The sequence below is a fragment of the Phocoena phocoena genome, chromosome 14, assembly GCF_963924675.1.
Source record: "Phocoena phocoena chromosome 14, mPhoPho1.1, whole genome shotgun sequence".
Classification (NCBI taxonomy): domain Eukaryota; kingdom Metazoa; phylum Chordata; class Mammalia; order Artiodactyla; family Phocoenidae; genus Phocoena; species Phocoena phocoena.
In genome coordinates this window covers 7,138,738-7,158,577 of record NC_089232.1, presented here as the reverse complement: position 1 = coordinate 7,158,577, position 19,840 = coordinate 7,138,738, and the positions used below count along the sequence as shown (strand labels likewise).

At 41.7% G+C, this 19,840-nt stretch overlaps 1 protein-coding gene across 1 annotated transcript in view; it reads right to left on the bottom strand.

The window, feature by feature from the left end:
- Positions 1–5,376: 5,376 nt before the first annotated feature.
- AFF3 (ALF transcription elongation factor 3) overlaps positions 5,377–19,840 on the bottom strand; it is a 556,703-nt gene continuing 542,239 nt past the window's right edge. Inside the window, exons 21-26 of the mRNA XM_065891597.1 lie at positions 18,109–18,245; positions 13,235–13,306; positions 11,120–11,213; positions 8,736–8,785; positions 8,375–8,598; positions 5,377–5,498 (exon numbers count right to left, since the gene is read on the bottom strand). Coding sequence (XP_065747669.1) covers positions 5,377–5,498; positions 8,375–8,598; positions 8,736–8,785; positions 11,120–11,213; positions 13,235–13,306; positions 18,109–18,245 — 699 coding nt within the window. The remainder of the gene's footprint in view (positions 5,499–8,374; positions 8,599–8,735; positions 8,786–11,119; positions 11,214–13,234; positions 13,307–18,108; positions 18,246–19,840) is intronic.

The following is a 19,840-nucleotide window of genomic DNA, read 5'->3' as shown; positions in this document are numbered from 1 at the left end:
CTCATTTGGGCATCTAGAAATAAAGAGATGATAAATACTGGGGAAAAAAATCAGTTCTGTTTTACGAAGAAGCATTGGAAAACAATACGGAAACTAGAAAAGGGTGATCATTTTTATAACCAAAGAGCACTGTTTGAAAATCCTAAACATGGGTACTATCTTATATCATAGTTGGATATAAATATTTTCTGATGAGCTTTTCCTGTGCTAGAAACGCGTGGAAAAACAAGTCCTTGATTCAGCTTTTCAGGTCTCATCACTACTTCCTGGTGCTTAAAGACAAATGCTGATCCGATCCTTGTGTTGATTGGCAATTAGTAATTCATCCCTTAGATCAATGTGTTTAAAATTGGCTACACGAGGTGGATTTTCAAAGTAACACAGAGGGATTTAATCCCTCGATTCCCATTACTTGAGTCAGAGCTGTGAGTCTAAATCCCCTTGTAGCCGACCCCACATTCACCCCCTGCTGCCTCAAGAGTGCCAATTAAATAAAATAAAAACCAAAACCGTGGTCAGATGTAATTCGTTTGAGAACAGAGTTTTATCATTTTCCTCATGCCAAGCAAACAAATGGACCCGTCTGATGACATATACAGAAGAATTCGGTTTGGACAAAGAGAACACAAATCTCAAGTCTGAACATTTCTTGTGCTGTCAGGAAGTTGTAATATTGAAAAACTGTGCTCTTCTGGGAATGGGAAGACAAGGAAATAAAACTCTGGCTCCAATTTGTTGGAAATGCAGTTTATGTTGTTGTTTTCTATTTTTTTTTCACTTTCATTAAAAAAAAAAAGTCTTTCAAGACTCCACTTGATCCAGGTTTCGTCGAAAATGGGTTACTTCTTAAAAATAGGATTCTGATGGGAACAGACTTCAGCTGAGTAGAAGGCAAAACTGCGTAAGGGAAAGACAGCTCTTGAAAGACTATTGGGCGTTTCTTAGCCCAAACCACCTCTGAAAGACTATTAAGCTCAGTGGTCTCTGGAGCAAGCAAAGCCAAGGACCCCGGCCAGGTCATCTTTGGGATGAGGCGGTCTCCATGGTGACCGGAGCTAGGGTTCTGCTGTCGTATTTGAATCTATGGATATAGGCTGGGTAAAGTGAAGTCACTGTTTTGTTTCTGTGGCTGTTTCTGCTTCTTTGTTTAGTTTAGTTTGGGGAGAAGGGGAATGAAAAAGGAGGGAGAGAAGAGTAAAAAAAATGAGGTTAACAAAAAACCCTCCCACATCGGGGGGGATACATCACGGAAAGCCACTGGTCTAATATGTCTATCTTCGTTAGTTCAAAATTCTCTCATTTCACTCAACCAAATATTGCCAGCATTATTCTACCATGTTGGTTAGAGTTGGAAAAACCAGGTAGACACAAGTCAGGGAGTTAAACTTCTGTCATTATGGAATGATGAGTCAAACAGTGTCCCAGGGCCACTGGTTGGACAGGCATCAGTAGTCATCAAAACAAACACCTCAAGCTTCCTATGCAGTGTTTTCTGGGACAATGGGGGTGTGTTCTCACCCATGCGTGTGCGTTTGTATCCTCACACATGCATGTGCGTGTGTAAATATGCTGGGAAATGGGAAAGACAAATAGTAAACTATACTTACAATAAAGAAAAACATACTTTTTACCCCCATGAAAAATATCAGACTTATTAATGATAATCTGTGGAAGCTCCATTTAAAAATTTTATGAAACAACAAGGTCCATTCTAAAGAGATTATGAAATGGGGACCAGAATGCTTATTTGAATATATTTTTGATTCTGAAGTTTCCTTGTAAAAATATTCACAGAAATTGGTGGACATTTTTTTTTACGTACAACTCGATGCCTCTCATTTATAACATAAATCATTTAATGTAACATTTGCAACCTTAGAAAGGCAGACGTAGTTAATCCAAGTCAGTTTATAAATTCCCATTTCACATGGATTAAAAACTGCAGATAAATTAAGTCACAATAATATCCTGTACATGCATTAAGGCTGGTGACTGCTAGAGTGTCTTGGGTATCTACAGACAGGAAATCACACACAGATTACTGGGTCTGAAGAGTGTCTACATCATTTTAAAAAATCTTGCTTTTTTTTTTTTTTTGGTGATACAGATTTCAACAGTAACTCTGGAAAACTGTGAAAAATGTTATTTAAAAATATATATGTATATACTACTGCACAGTTTCAAAGATGTGGTTCATAAATAAGGTTGGCTGCACTGATTAATCTGATAACAATTACTGCACTTCTGAGGTGATTTGAACACGTAGTGACTTATACTCAATATTAGGCACTAGTCATATCCTTCAGGCGTACTACAGTTTTATGTTAGCTGTATTGTACATATATATTTTTAAACGTATGCATTTATACAAACTGTGTATTATGTATGGGATGTCAGAAATGTACACATCACTGTTATATAATACACACATCATTGTTGCACATACGAGGGTACGTTTTAGTGCAGAAGGCTCATTGCATTGATTCCATGTGTTCAATCTAGTACACAATTTGTCAACTCTTCAGATTTTTTTTTTCCAGTACATTCCTCTTTAGACAGTGGGTCCGAGTTTCCCTTTGTGATTTGAAAGTTTCCAGCAATGTGTTTTAACTGAACCTCTCTTTCCAAGCACAGTTCTGCACGTTAGTCTGATCTGTGTCGAATGGTAACGAATCCCACATTTTGATCAGGAATACATTTGGGTTCCTCTCTTTCAAAGATAACTCTAACAATTGTGATCCAGGTCCGTTCAGGTCATGGAGGGATAAGGCCAGTTGAACTTGTACTGAACTTCTGATGAAATAATGTCTTCAAATAGAAAACAATGATGATAGACATTCTACGTTCAAATGGGAGACTCTCTAGAAGGATATACAGGAAAAGGATGAGCAGTGTTGTCTCTGGGGAATGGGACTGAATACTTCCTACTTTATACTTCTCTGTATTGTTCAAGTTTCTACCGTGAGCATGTATTACTTTCATAACCAGAAAACACAAGAAAGATATTTCTACTTTGAACAAAGCTAACTAAAAGAAACCAGCAACGATCAGAAGATGCTTCCTTATCAAAAGCATCAATGCCAAAGCAAGGAAAAACCACTGCCACCACTGCCCCCAACATGCTCTACCAATGAAACAAAAGACACTGAGAATGGCGTGCTGTGACGGCCCCCAAATGACCAGCTTCACGTTTTGCTGGAAACGCGGCTCACCGAGTGCTGATGTGGTGCTGCTTGCACAACTAGCCAGAGGTCACCTGTGTGTTTAAATGGGTTTCACAGGTGAGCACATCACGTGAACACCACCACGAGGCCTGAGACTTGAAAGGTGGGGAAGACCAGAAAAGCACCCCAGGGATGCACCATGGACCCTGGGGGCCATCCCTTTTTGTGAGAGTCTGAACATTTCATCAGAATTCAGCAGGAGTGAGTACAACTAAGCCTCAGTCTTCCAGAAAAAAAAAAAAAAAAAAATTCAAAATGTCTTAAGTGAGACTCCAGTGGGATTAGGGAACTCTAGCAACAATTAGTGAAAGGAATGTCAGAAGCACCTCAGTTTAATAAATGTAAAAAAGAAGTACTGTTAATATTTCCAGATGCTTGAAGGCCAACGCCAAACGCAAATTGCACAAAGCCTTCACTTGTTCATTTAAATGAATTTCAAATCACCAAAGCTACTCAATCATTTGTAAGGTTTTAAATCAGTGCTTAGAGCTAGGGGATGACAGCAATCTTATTTCCCACCTACAGATCAGGCTGACAAAGACATTAACATTGCAACCAAACCGATAAGACCATCAGTATCTGTTATAAACGTTTTGTGTTCCCATCACCTTGAGAAATGGATTGTTCCACATATCACATCACCTTTCTCAGGCCGTCTTGGGACAATTTTGTCAAGTGAGAGGCCTCAAGGTCATTGTTTTTGTTTTTAAAGTATAGGAAGTATATCCTCTTTTCCAGGAGTTTTTCTTTTTTTTTTTTTAACCGATATTTTTATATCCAAATATATTTAATAAGATCAAATCTAGGGTATGACGAGAGACAATAAAAGAAATAAATTTCAGACAAAAACTGTAAACAAAGATGTCAAAAAAACTAAAATGTAAACTTAATTTAAAAAAAAAAGAAAGAAAAGAATCAAGGGCGAGACGGAAACATACCAGACTGGTCGTTGCTACCCCAGACAGGACTGCGATCCTTGCAGGAATAACTTACTCTGTAGAGTAAGCAGCTTGCTAATCAAAGCCTGAAACACATCGCCCAGATCAAAACGCATTCAAGGCCCGCAGTGACACTTTCTCCAAGAGTGAGAGGATTAGATAGAATCATGATAGCAAATAGTTTTTGGCCTGAGAAGCAACAGATACAGACCCGAGTGAACGGACATCCTGGGTAATGTCCTCATCTGGCCAAGAAAACTGGTAAGAAAGCTATCATGGAAAGAAAACACTTGAAAAATATCGGCCGACAGACACCACGTGGCTCCACAGCCCCTGGGTCACAGTGGCAGGAAGAAGAAACACATGTGCCGGGCGGGCTCCTGGCGTGTGCAGGAGATTTCAATTACTCACTGAGCCCCCCAAAGCAGTTGTTGCTGCTTTCATGTTGGTGAATTTTCAAAGACACTGAAGTTTTACCAAATCTCAGTGTCACGGTCATACTATTTTGCGGGGCAGGGCAGGGAAGGCCCGTGGGAGTCAATTCACTTGCTTTCTAACACGTTTAGTTGACAGTAAAGTTGGCTGGAGGGGGCAGGTACTAGACAAAAGGCAGGGTATTTGGTAACATGCAATCTAGTAAACGTCCACAAAAATAACTGACTTATTTTCATTATTCAATTACCCATGAATACACACAGTCAAAAAAATAATAACTGGGGGAGAGTATATTAATACTGAAAGTAATCAAAAGTATAAGAACTAAGATGATCTTAAGTGGCAGTCAAAAAGCTTTTGGTGTGCTGTATTGCACCTGGTTCACTAACCCATGAGATTTTCGTTGAATGTTCTAAGAAGTCATGGTTTAGCTTTGAACTAGAAAGTGTGTGTGTGTGTGTGTGTGTGTGTGTGTGTGTGTAAGCGTGTTTTCTCTAATCAGAAACGTCTGATCACTTTGTCTAGCCTGGGATTATGGAAACTAGACAAAGGAAACGTGTTCTAAAGAGCTGTGTATCTCACACACTTACACAGGCAGCTTTTCTACACCCACACATACAAACACACATGCCCTGGGAGAAAAGACCATTGTTCGATGCTGAGAAAATATTCACCGCCGTTTGAGAAATGCTGTGGCTGGGAACTTCAGGAGCACAGTGTCCAGAAATGTTGAGCCGTCCGTGAAGACAAGAGTGCCCTCCAGCCCGAAGGCGGGGCCCCTATGTCAGGTGGGTGCTGTTCCGCAGCCAGTGCAGGCCCTGCTGGGAGTACTGGACCAGGTGCTCCATGCTGCTGTGCAGGGTGACTGGCCCCATGAGCAGGTCCAGGTCATTGAAGAATTCTAGGGGACAGAGAGGGTCGTTAGAGGGACACGCACTTGGTCCTCTTTATAAATCAAGCTTTCTCTGTCCCATCACTTGACATGAGCTCAACCTAACAAAATAAAGCCCCCGAGAGCTCACCTATATCCCAATAATCCCTCAACTGGCGACTTCTAATTCAAACGAGTGACATTTACAATATTGAATTTAATGGATGCTGTGTGTTTTACATGTCATTTTTTCACTGTCCTGTAAGTACACTGATTTTAATAGATTTAACTCTTCATGTTTAAAATATATACATGTATATAGACAGAGAGGAAAAATGTGTATGTATTTTACTGAAATAATTCTGAATAAACAAAGGAAACATGGCATGGCAAAACCAAACTAAACCAAACCCAACCCAAATGAATGGCATTTATTTAGCCAAAGAGCAAAGAAAATGTACTTCCTCAGGCTGCATTCTCCTTGTGCACTAATGCGTCCCACCCTGAACTTGGCCTGCAGCTCTGTCATCCCTTACACTGTCCTCAGCTGTGCTATGTGCTGAGCCCCTGTCGGGGGAGGGTGGGAGTCCGATGGAGGAGGCTCCAGGCTCCTGGAGACAAATCAGAGACGGGTTTTTCTTTCTTTTTTTCATTTTATATTTATTTATTTGGCTGCACTGTGTGGCATGCGGGATCTTAGTTCCCTGACCAGGGATTAAATCCGTGCCCCCTACAGTGGAAGCACGGAGTCTTAACTGCTGGACCGCCGGGGAAGTCCCTCTTTTTTTTTGGAGCATCCAGCTTGTTTAAATTGTCTTTTATTTTTATTTTACTGAAGTATAGTTGATTTACAATGTCGTGTTGGTTTCAGGATTCAGTTATACATATTCAGTTATGTATCTATTCTTTTTCAGATTCTTTCCCCTTAGCGGTTATTACAAAACATTGAGTACAGTTAGTTCCCTGTGCTATACTGTAGGTCCTTGTTCACAGATGGGTTCTGAAACACCTCTGCTGAGGTCACCTTCTAGTCCTTGGACATTCTCTGGGTTTGTCCCTTCTTTAAACCTTTATTACTGCCAAGGCACTACACTAGGTGTAGGAGGGCAGAGGCAGGGGGTACACCGAGATGAAGAATCTAGCCTGGGAGGCTCTGCCGTCGCAGAGATCACGGTTTGGTGGCTCATAGACACGAATCAATTCATGTGGCTGCCAGGCTGCCCTAACTGGACCACTGAACAGCACTCCCTGAAAGTAAGAAGCTGGGAGTATTCTTTCAAAGGTGCTCTTGTACGTGCTGAATGAGGTCCTGCTGGGCAGGCTCCGAGAAGGGCCGGGAGGACAGCGTGGCAGGCGGCCAGGAGGAGAACAGGGGAGGAGGGGCAGGTCTGGGGAAGCCGTGCGGACTTTGCACTCGATGTACAGCTCTGCTGAGGGACGGCTGGCAGCAGCTGGCAGTGCCATCTGGAGCCTGGCCTGCTCAGGCTCTCCCAAACTGGCCGTGGACATTTGTACATTTGTCCCTTCTGTTTCATCCACTTGTGACACATCCACCCCACTCCATCTCAGCCACTCAACTACTGTTTGCTTTTCAAAACCCTGTTCCGTGCCAGCTCCTTTGGCGAGCCTGCTGGCCTCAGCCCCTGGCACTGACCTCCTTGGCACCCCACTGGATTTTCAGGGTGCCTCACCGCCGCACTACTGTTATGTCCTGTCTGGTTTCATTATCAATTTCACGTACTCAGGCCTATCTGTGCCACTGGTTCCTCATCTCATCATGGACATCCTGATCTTAGCCTCAGAGGCACATGTTACCATGGGAACAAAATTTGCATTTAATGGCTTGATAGTGAGCTCAGATTTACACTCTCACCCAGCACTGGAGAAAGAGTAGTAAACTGGTATAATCTTATGGGAGAAAGTTAATAATATACCAATACATATCTTAAAAGAATCTATACCTGTTGACCTCCATATTCTACTTCTACAACTCCCTCCTACGACAAGAATCAGAAATACGAACAACGACTGACATGAGGGTACTTACCGTAACGTTATTTGTAACAGTGGGAAAAAATTGGAAGTAACACAAGTGTCCAACAACAGGGGAATGGTTTGAGAAATCAGGATACTTATGATTGCATACCTCTATTTTGAAAGTATTATAGAGTCATCATAAAAGGTGTTCCTGAATGAGTTAGTGACATGAGAAAATGCCTGATATAATGTAAAATGAAGAAAAGACAGGATGTAAAACTGTATATATACTATGATCTTATTTTGGTAAAAATTATGCATATTTGGAGAAAATGAGAAGCAATTTCAAAAGGGTTTTTTTTTTTCTCAATACAATGTTAATAGTAGTTATTCCTTAGTGACAAGATTACAGATGATCAAAAAATTTTTTTCTCTATAGTTTTTTTGTACTTTACAAATTTAGCCACGGTAAACATGCATTCCTTTTGTAATCAGTAAAAACAAACATTATTTAAAAAGAAATACAGCTTACCCATCAAACACATTTTTTTTCAGTTGTGAGCAGCTATCACTTCAATAGCTAGCAACATTCATACTTATCAGTTAATTAATTCCTCCAGTATTTCAGATGCCCAACTGTGTTCTAGGCACTATGCAGGTCTTAGGAATACAGAGTTGAGTAAAATGTAATCCCTACCTTTAAGGGGCTCACTGTCTGAAGGAAAAAAAACATGTGTGTGTGTTTATCTATATAATTTGTGTCTGTATCATTGGTACCTATATCATCTCTATCTCCATCTCTATCTCTGATCTTTCCCACAGTATAGACAGCTTCTACTATTTCCTCTTCGCCTGCTGATGCCCAAGGATCAGGGTGTCCCCCTGAGCTGTGGCTGAACTACGCACACGCTCCCCAGAGGCACACATACCTCTGTTCTCCTTGGCCAGGTTGTCCGCCATCTCCCAGTAGTCATAGCTGTGGAGAATGCTGTTGGTGATGCTGACGTGGTTGGCTGCCATCTGGTGGATGCGCTGTGGGATGCTGACGATGGTTGATGGGGACAGGGCGTTCCCATTGGAGAGGCTCCCCTGAGATCCCACGGAGCTGGTTGGGGAGGGGTTGGGAGACATGGGGGATGGGGTGCCAGTGCTCCTGGAAGGGGAGAGCATGGGAAAACAGGTGGAGAGGTTGGTAGGGCAGCCCCTCAGGGCACTGAAAGCAGAGGAGCACCTTACCCAGCGTCATGCAACACCTCATTTATCACCTCCACTTTGGAAAAATGAACTTACTTTCCACTGGCCCCCCATGGAGATGGGGCTTGGGCAGCTTTAGATGAATTCTGCAGGAAAATAAAAACATTGACAGTGAGTACCATCTGCTTGAGTTTAAACAGCCCACAACAACGTGTTCTCAGGTGACCGCTGAGAGAAGTAACGGCTGACGTTGTAGATAAAATGCAGATTCACAGAAATTGGATCTGGGGAGTTTTTAATTACCAGGCTATTGGCTTCCTCTCTGGAAGATAGTGGGAGGCAGCTGCCCCCTCCCACTGACACAATGAGAATGTCTTATTTTTAAACGTAGGGCATATTTGCAGAAATCGTTGACATATATTTAATGCCTGAAAATATATGAGACATCAACTGTTACCATTTTTTTTTTTTTTTTTTTTGCGGTATGCGGGCCTCTCACTGTTGTGGCCTCTCCCGTTGCGGAGCACAGGCTCCAGACACGCAGGCTCAGCGGCCATGGCTCACGGGCCCAGCTGCTCTGCGGCATGTGGGATCTTCCCGGACCGGGGCACGAACCCGTGTCCCCTGCATCGGCAGGCGGACTCTCAACCACTGCGCCACCAGGGAAGCCCAACTGTTACCATTTTAACTTATGAAGCTTAAAAGTATTTCTCTTCAACGAAGTTGCTCTTGAATGTTTCTAAAAGAACAGATTAACATGTATTTCCTTAACAACAGTGAATTCAAAAATTCTGATTTATTTAAAATTCTGATATAGGATATGTTGCATGAGCCAGTTGTTTGCATCAGGCATTTAAAAGACATTTTTGCCTTTGGCAAGGAAAGCTTCTAAATGTACAGATAGATTTCCTCCCTGAGAGCCCAATAATGCTTTCTTGGGCATAAGTCTATGAGACTGTTAAGGAGAGAATGGACTTTATAATATTGAATTTTCCCTTCCAGAGACAAGAAAATAGCCTCAGCCTGGTTCCCCAGAGACAAAGTGTTTCTTTTGGTTAAAAAGCACTTTACGAAGTGGTGACCGATTTTTAGTTTTTAGTGGAGGTGTCATCAAAATGGTGAGAAATGGCCTTACATGTGGGAATTTGGCAAAATCACCTTCAGGCCTCTTCCCCTACCACTAAAGTCCTGTGACTATAAGAAAAACATGGGTGGGGACAAAGGCCTTTTATTCAGAGCCAGCTGTACTGAGACAACTCATTTTTTATGGACCAGTTATCACTGTTTCCTAAAGCTTTCATAATCTCTGAACTTTAAGTAGTATTTAAATAGCCTTTGATTTAGGGTATCTACCAATACCTTCTGGGGGAAGCTCTGATATTTAATTTGTATTCTCTTTTCGTTCTGTACAGTTTCATGGACTGCCTACAGACATTAAGAACATCTTGGATCCCTTAATAGTTCTGCTGTAACCTCTGTGGCTTACAGAGTTCAGACTCCTTCTCTATTCAAGCGTTTTGCTTGACTGTAATAACTCTCTTTAGTATTAGCTCTTAGATTCTAAATTTTTGAAAACTACTTATCTTGACCTCAGGCACCCAAAGTAAAGGGAAAGGCTTAGTGTCAGTACTTGTCATTATGACTGACGACCGTCAATGGACCAAGACAGTGGCTTAGCTCCTGGTCACTGCATGCATGACCAGGAAGGAGACAGTATGCTGGGTGGACATCGCCCACGGAATGCCCAGCACAGCCGGCTCATCAGAGATCATCTCCAAGAAGTGGAGGCTGGGGATTAAAGATCGAAAATGATGGTTGTGTATCTGACAAACAGCCAGTGGAGGTAGAAATGGCGTAATTTCTTGTTCCTACAGTCAAATGGGCAGTGAAGAGGCCCAGAAATCTCAGATGAATTATTCACAACAGTACATCAGAGGTTTTCTGGTCTTTTTTCCCCCCTCTTTTCATTCTCCCAGTGAAAATGACTTCATTCCCTGAGATAGGTAAAAGTTAGCACGGTTTGCAATTCTATCCTTATACGAGCACATTGTTACTGTTCTAGTGCCTCTGGGTTCTAACAAGTCATTTCTTACCATTTAAAATAACACCTTTATGAACAATTATATTAGCTACTGGAGATAGCTAAGAGGAAGTTCTAAGGAATTACTTCTCAGAGGAAGAAGCTCTAAGTGAACATGAGCAATTTATGTTAGCTATAAAGACGGATTTGCTAGGACACTGGGATAGGTGACGGGATCTTCTTTCTTTAGAGGCTATAAAAATACTTGGACACAGGCAGAGGGATAAATTAGATGGGCTCTCAAGGCCATCCTCTGAGCCCTGAACACGAGTATGTCATAAATGGGGTTCGTGTGGATATCAGCTCCTGTATTATCCCCAAAGCAATGGATTCTACCTTGAAAATGTCCTTGACAGGGAGACAACTGGGTACAACATGTTGCCTGTTAGCCAGACAGTACCTTGAAATAGTCGATAAGTGCTTTTGAATACTTTACAGCGTGATCCCTTTTGAGTCGAAACATCCGCCAGTACAGGAGAGCCAGGCATCGGTAACTGCAGCAGAAAAAGAGGAATAGCCCCCGAAAGTATGAGTGGGCCCTGTGCTAACAAGACTTAAAAACAATCTTGCTGTTCCAGGTGCACTCAAGGTCTATAACACGGTAGGCATATGACCTTCCTACCTGTTCAATGTAACTCAAAATTCCAAGGAGTTACTCCACAAGTATATCACTTCATATAAAGAAATATGAATAAAAGAAGAATATATATAACTAAAGAATATAAATATGAAGACAGAAAGCAGCTTTACTGCTTCTTTGTTGGGACTGAGGGGCTTGTCATTTTCTTCTTCCACCACTAGGAGACAGTCTCTCTCCATGAGAGGAGGGAGGAGGCTCTAGCACACAGCTCTCACTGCTTCCTGGGTGAATTTCAGGGCACAACTACCTTATTCTGATTTGCCTTGACACCCTGGACTTCCGGCAGCGGCTTTGCTAAAAGAATAGCCAGCCCTTCCACCTGTTTTTATTCCCTTCACTACCACTGTACTGGACTATAATTAGTTCAAATAAAGTAACGGATATGAATGTATTTTATAAAAACCATACTGGGAGTAGTCACTATTTTATGTTACAGTTTATATATTTGTTATTTACATACTAGTATTCTATTTTATATAATATTAACGAATCATTGTTAATTTATTAATCCTAATAAGGAACTTAAAGTTTGAAAAGAGCACAGAAAGCATTTCCTGTGCCATACCCACTTTTTTTTAAACATCTTTATTGGAGTATAATTGCTTTACAATGTTCTGTTAGTTTCTGCTGTACAACAAAGTGAATCAGCTATACTTATACATATATCCCCATATCTCCTCCCTCTTGCGTCTCCCTCCCACCCTCCCTATCCCACCCCTCTAGGTGGTCACAAAGCACCGAGCTGATCTCCCTGTGCTATGCGGCTGCTTCCCACTAGCTAGCTATTTTACATTTGGTAGCGTATATATGTCCATGCCTCTCTCTCACTTCGTCCCAGCTGCCCCTTCCCCCTCCCCGTGTCCTCACCATATCCACTTTTCCTTGGTGCTTTCCACTCCTAATCATTTGCTAACTCAGATCTGGTGTTGACACACTAGAATACCAACATACCAAATACAGCTTAATAGTCTCTTAAATATTTTTTTTTCAATTTTAATTTTTCAATTTATTTTCATACAAGTTTTAAAGGTTACTTTCCATTTACAGCTATTACAAAATATTGGCTGTATTCCCTGTGTTGTACAATATACCCTTGACCAAGAGTCTCTTCTTAGCACACCAAACTCCAGAGGACGTGATGTTGCAAAACTAATGTTTTCTCTTTTGTGTATGTTGCTGTTGTTGCTGTTATATTATTTTGAGATTCGATTCTCCAACTTGCAGAGCAGGTTCTAGAGTGGAGTATGAAGCATCAGAGAAAAAGACACTTTGGCTTCCCATCACAGGAGGAACCAACAGAGAGGTGTCCTGTGATTTGAGGGAGTACTAAGGAGATGTCGAGGGGAAAATTATTATTATAATCATTATAATTGTCACCATTACAGAAAAAAAACCTATTACGTGTTGATTTACATTTAAATATTGCTTTTATTATCAAAGGGGAATGAACTGCTCCTCAGTTTGATGTGTTGAGAACTTGAATACATCATCTTGATTCAGTTCTACTAATCCCACATGTAAAGAGACAGATGAATTATCTTGATTGCCTCTAAAATGTTAAACACAAGAGATTACATTTGGCGCAATTCACATTCAAGTGATTAAAACACAGACTTACCTGATTTTAAGACACACACACACACACACACACAGAAAAATGGGTCCTTGTGTCATGGACCTGTTGGTTTTCAATCACTGTGAATTCACCTCATGCCTAGGACAGCAGGGTGCAGGCTCTCCCTGGCCACCATGAGAACTGCCTTTGGTTTGGTGTGTCAGAAGCGCTAGGAAACCGTCGTGCATTTCAGCACCTGGTTTGCCAGTGAAGATGTACGAGGCTGGGGAGGCTATTTTAATCTGACGTGAGGCACTTACCATAATGCAGCCAGCTGTTTATCCTCTGGTGTGGCATTGGGGCCTGAGTGGGTTTTTAGTCTCATAGCATACCTTAAAAAAAAAGGAAAGAAAAACAAAAAAATTAAAGCTTTCTTATTAACAACATCTTCTAGGATGGAAGTTCTCTCTGCCCAATACTTAGTTTTTCATAGTGCTTGCTGACAGTTCTTTCTTAGAAGCCAGCTGAGGCTGCCCCATTTTCTCTAAGCATGACGTGATTGTGATGACTAGAACAAAATGGCTTTTATGACCTTCCAGCAACTTTCTGCCCTTTAACAATACAAGTCCAAACGCTACAGATGGTCAAGAGTGGTATCAGTTCAAGCATTATCCACATATATGGTGACACATCTATTTTTACAAATTCTGATTTATGGCTGAGCGGCTGACAAGATGGGAGCAAAGGTCAATCCTTCCAGGCCAATCTCCAAAAAAATTTTTATTCCTTGTACTCAGATGACTGCTTGGATTTATTCCTTTTTTATTGTTATGGAACTCTTACTTTGACAGTAGTATAACTGTCCTGGATGCATTAACTAGTAGATTTTATGAACTTTATTCAATCTCACTTATTTCTCTGAACCAGAGGTCTATGGCTGTTCCTTTCTCCAATAATATACCAAGTTACTTGCAGACTCTTGGAGAGAGCTGAGGCAGTATATGGAATGGTCAGGGAGACCTGGGTTCAAGTCCTTACAGTTGTGAGAGCTTAGACAAATTAACAGCTTTAAGCCTCCATTTCCTTATTTATAAAGTAAGAGGAGTACTGTGGATCCCACAGCATTGCTGTAAGGATTAAGTGAGAGAGTGTTTGTAAAGTTCTTGGCATAGTGGGCTGGCTTATTGCAAATTGCTCAAGAAATGATACTGTTATTACACTATCTCCACAGCATGCAGACTTGTAGTGGTTTTTTTAAAAAATTTATTTAGTTTTGGCTGTGTTGGGTCTTCGTTGCAGTGCGTGGGCTTCTCGTCGCGGTGGCTTCTCTTGCTGCGGAGCACGGGCTCTAGGCATGCGGGCTTCAGTAGTTGTGGCACGTGGGCTCAGTAGTTATGGCTCGCAGGTCTAGAGCGCAGGCTCAGTAGTTGTGGCACACGGGCTTAGTTGCTCTACTGCATGTGGGATCTTCCCAGACCAGGGCTTGAAGCTGTGTCTCCTGCATTGGCAGGTGGATTCTTAATTACCACGCCACCAGGGAAGTCCCTTGTAGTGTTTCTGAGTGTATCTCTTTGCTTAGTTTTCATAGTGGTTTCTCCAGGTATTACAAGATACATATGTGACTCATCACAATTTATTGGTATCAATATTTTCTACTTTGCTTGAAGAGTTGAAACCTTACTTCCATGTCACTGCTTTTAAATAACATTGTCTTGGGCATCACACGGTGGTATGATTTTTGTTTCAATCATCAACTATGATTTATAAAACTCATGAGGAGGACAGTTTATTGCATGTACCCATAGTTCTGCTCTTATGTTGTTTTTTCTTCCCTCCTGTTGGTCCAAGATTCCTTCTTTTGTCACTTCCTTTCTGTTTGAGAAACTTCCTTTAGCCAACCTTTAAAGGTAGGTCTGTTAGAAACAAAGTCTTTTCGTTTTCCTTAGTCTGAGAATGTTTTTATTTCCTCTTTATTCCTGAAGAATGAAGTCTCACTGAATCTAGGGTTCACAGTTTGACAGTTTTTTTCTTTCAGCATTTAAAAAATGTTGTGCCACTCCCTTCTGGCTTCCATGGTTTCAGATAAGAAGTCAGCTGTTATCTGAATTGGTGTCCCCCTATGGGTAATGTGTCATTCCTCTCTCATTGCTTTCAGGATTTTTTTTTTCCTTTGTTTTTAGTTTTCAGAAATGTAGTTTTGATGTGTCTTGGCATGCCTTGCTTTGGCTGTTTATGCTGTTTGGGTTTTTCTCCACTTCTTAAACCTGTAGGTTTATGTCTTTTGCCAAATTTAGCAAGTTTCAGCCATTACTTCTTCAAAATATCTTTCAGTTCCATTCTCTCCCTCTCCTTCTGGGACTCCAATATTGACATGGAGGTTCTATTGTCATTGTGCTTGAAGCTCTATCCACTTTTTTTTTTTTTCAGTCCGTTTTCTCTCTGTTGCTCCGATTGGGGGGTAAATTCTATCTTCTGTTCTCAAGTTCATTGATTCTATCCTCTGTCATCTCTACTCTACTACTGAGCCCCTCCAGTGAGATTTTTATTTGTTATATTTCTCAGTTCTTTAATTTCCATTTGGTTCTTTTTCAAAACAACTTCTATTTCTTTGATGAGACTTTCATTTTTTGTTTGTTTCAAGAGAATTTGTAATTTTTTGTTGAAGCATTTTTATGATGGCTGCTTTAAAATCCTTGTCAGATAATTCCAACATCTGATTCATCCTGGTTACTGGTGTCAACTGATTGTCTTTTCTCATCTCAGTTGTGGTTTTCTTGTTTCTTGGTATGATGAGTGAGTTTCTATTGTATCTTGGACCTCTTGGCTATTATGTTAGGAGACACCGGGGTCCTGTTTAAATCTTTTCTTTTAAAAGGAAGTCATCCTGTTTAGGTTTAGCAGGCAAGTTATAACCTACTTCTGTGGGCTGTGGTTCCATTTACAATTTAATTTTCATAGGTTTTGTGGTGCAATTTTGATCTGTGGTGGCAGGGTTCCACCCGCCAGTGTCCCCCAGTCACTTGGCGTCCTTTGGTGGAGAAAGGAATTCTCTTGCCTACTGGGACAAAGAACACATCCTAAGCTGGGTACCTGTGGCACGATCCTCCTTGGGGGTGCTCCCAGCTCCCGAGTGTCTCTCAGTGGGGGAGGGGAGTCTCAAACCTGGTGGGCAGCATGCAGCTTCAAGTGGTATATCAATGCTGTTTTCTAACTCAGATAAGAAAAACTCTTTTTTATCTTAGTTTTTGGAGTAGCTTAAGGGATTCTATTCAATCATCTAGAAAATGCATTGTGTTTTCCACCCACGCGAGGTCCCATCTCTGGTGTAGAGCGGGTGTGCACATCAGCACCTCCAGTTTATTTGCCATCAGGCTTTTATCATTGTTTGGATTTATCTGTTTGTTTTTTAAAGTTTGAATGCCTTTAGGCAGGCTATGCAGTTCACCAGAGGCCCTGTGACTTGCTTATTTGTTCATTCCTCAAATATTCACTGAGTATATACTATGTTCTACGATCTTTTCCAGGGTTTATAACCACATACACGAACAGATCAAACAAAAACCAAAAACATCCCTCTGTTTGAGGCACTCACATTCTAGAACACATTATGGCTTTGTGCCTGTCCACTTCCACCCATATTCTTCCATGCCTGCCTGTGGGCATCTGAGTCTGTGCCTTATTCTGAGGAAGAAATGTGAGAATCTAGGATCTCTTAAAGTAATTTTAAGCTTTTTTTTTTTTTTTTTTTACTATGGCAATTTCTTTTCTTCACTGCCCAAAATGCTGTACCGGGTAAGAAAACGGTATGAAGGAATCACCAATACATTGGTGTAACAGAAATATTTTATTTATTTATTTATTTATTTATTTATTTTTTGTGTGTGTGTGTGTGTGTGTGTGTGTGTGTGTTTTTTTTTGCGGTACGCGGGCCTCTCACTGCTGTGGCCTCTCCCGTTGCGGAACACAGGCTCCGGACGCGCAGGCCCAGCGGCCATGGCTCACGGGCCCAGCCACTCCGCGGCGTGTGGGATCTTCCCGGACCGGGGCACAAACCCGTGTCCCCTGCATAGGCAAGCGGACTCTCAACCACTGCGCCACCAGGGAAGCCCAATAGAAATATTTTAATAAGAAAAATGGTTGGAGAGTGTTAACTTTCAAAACATTCTTGAGAAGTACTTTTTGAAGATGATGTGTTCTTGACACTGGGATAACAAAGTCAAAGGCTGTCATCCTTTCCTACTTCCTGAAGGAGAACAGTGTAAAATACCAAGGAGCAAACCTGGGCCAATGCATATCAAGAAGGTTAAATTGAGGATGACTAGAAATCTTCCATCTGCAATGGTGAGACATGGTAAACCACATTTACTCTTAGGTTGCCTAGAATTCCAGAATTAGAAAAGTCCCTTAAAGTTAGTTTTGGGAAGGATTATTTCACATAATGGGTATTAGACATTATCCCAAGCAGTTGAACCAGCTAAAGACATAAAACATATGATGAAGGTTCCCAGTAGTGTTAATGGATGAAATTCCCTTAATGGTTCATTAAAGAGACATTAAGGATGTGCCTTTCCATGTTGCCATCATGGAAGACAAAGAGTCTCCCACCCAAGTCCTTGCTGTGCCCCAGTCAGAGAACCTGCTTCTGCGCATACCACAGGTCTTAACCCAGGCCGGGGGATGGCGCTCACGTCCAAGTCTTAGACCAGAACAACGCCAGCACCTCTTCAGATGGTCTCGTAGGATGGACTTCCTTTCCTAAAATCCCCTTGAATCTTCTTTCCTTTCATTAAATACTCCTGAATCATTTACTGATGAAGTTAGGATTTAGATTATATGAATCTGGATCAGGTTAAAAAAAAAAAAAAAAGCAGTATGGAGATGTAGTGAATTCAGATTCTGCCACTTCCCAGCTGGGTGAAGTAGACATCTCACATCTCCCTCAGATTCAGCTTCCTTTCTGCAGCCAGCGGGGTTAGAGGAGCTGCCGCCACCCCCCGGCACTCACACGGAGAGCGAAGGAGGCAGCCTCTGCAAAAATGTCTTGCAAGATTGTCCACTCTTATTTGGGGGATGAACATTGGTTCTTGGTAGCTGACAGTGCAGGCTGACATTCTTTTCTGTGTTCACAGCACTTATATACATTCTTCCCTCCACCCCCAACCCCTGCCCCCAAGCAAGAAAACGCAGCGCTTACCTGATGAGCTCAACTGTTTCTGAATACATTGTATATGGAGATTTGGATTCCATTGGGCCCTGCTCCATTGCATTTCCACACTCAATGAATGACAAGGCTGCTTCAGCATAGTTCAGAGCCTTTCCAAACTTCTCCACCTGATCAAGAGAGTTAATACAGCGTCTTCCTTAGGAAGAGTTTTTCAAACAGCATTGTCACATAATCTATACACTTTGAGAAACCCGACTTTGAAGTTCCAAACTCCTGTGAATGGAGCTGAGAGAAGAGAGAAATAGGGTAATACCTTCTCTAGGTATTTTCGCAAATTGCTACTGGTTTAGGGTAAGTGAGTAAATGGTTATACAGAATTATACCAAATCCACAACTGCCAATCAGAATTGTGCAGAACTTCACGGCTGCTTTAATTTCTGTTGCCCTCTTTCCAACTCCTAATGGTTTGTCAACTTTGCTCCTTGGTCCTCACTGCTGTACTAAGTATATATCTACGTTCATAGGCCTGACTCCATGCAATAGTTTTCACACTTTTGGGGTATGCTCTCACTTTGATGGTTTAAGGCCTTCCTTATTATCTTTTACACTATTTGTGACATTTCCATCTCCACGCCTTCCTTTAAGTATGTATTTTTTAGTTGTTTCGTTAGCAGTTAGAACGTCACCCTACGCGTGAGGGTGAGGAGAGAAAGGGAGAGGAGGTAGAGCTCAAGGCATGATTTCAGCTTGAAGGACACAACGTTGAAAATTAATTTAAAAAAGACCTTTTGGGATTATAGGAGGTCCCTAAATTTATGTTAATCTTTACCCCTATCAGTGAGGATAACCAAGAATCAGCTTTACGTTCTTAGGTTCTCATAAATCTAAACGTACACATCAGGTTCATGCGTGGTTCCGTGCATTCTTCCTCTCGGTGGATCATGACACATTCTAGATTTGAATTGCATCATCTCCGCAGTTTTCAAACATTCCTTCATCAATCAAAACAGAATTACACAGATACTCTTAACTACTGATCTAAGTCTTCCCTCTTAAAAAACCTCTCATTATTCATGACACCTCAGGAAAGGGAAATGTAGAGCAGAATTCTCCCGCATTAGCAAGTCAAAATTTTAAACAGCTTATAACCCTAAGAGGCTATAGAGCAATATTTCTTGGCAGTGCTTTCAGATTAAGGAAGTCATTTCTTTCAATAAGTATTTGCTAAAGCACCTGATTCTGTGTGGTCTGTACTTGACACACAAAAGCTCCTTCCAGGAACATATATTTGGAGAGAAAAAATATGCACTCACAAGATAGCTCAAAGTGCCTGGTAGTCTGTGATTAACTAACCGAATGCAAAGCAAGGAGTCCAATGCCAAAGAGAGGGCAGGAAGGGAGCAAGTGAGGCTCCCCAGGGAGGCTGGGGAGGAAACTGGGAAGGAACAGTATGATCTGGCTGAATTTGGGGAGGACACTGAAGGTGTGGGTGTGCGTGTGAGTGAGAGTGTGAGTGTGAGGCTCTGCAGGTGCAAAGACCTGCCAGCTGGCACGAGTCAGGTGTGCTTAGAGGCAGCAGGGGGCCAACATGGCTGGAGCAGAGTATCGCTGGGAAAGGCCAGGTTGGGCAAGATGACACTGACTGAGGAAGCCTAGTAAACACTGGATGATTCAGGCAGGAAATTTCATTCTGCTTTAAAATTCAATGTGACCATGCATAGGTTCCTTCGGGTGACCAGAACTCTCCATCAGACTGCGTGAC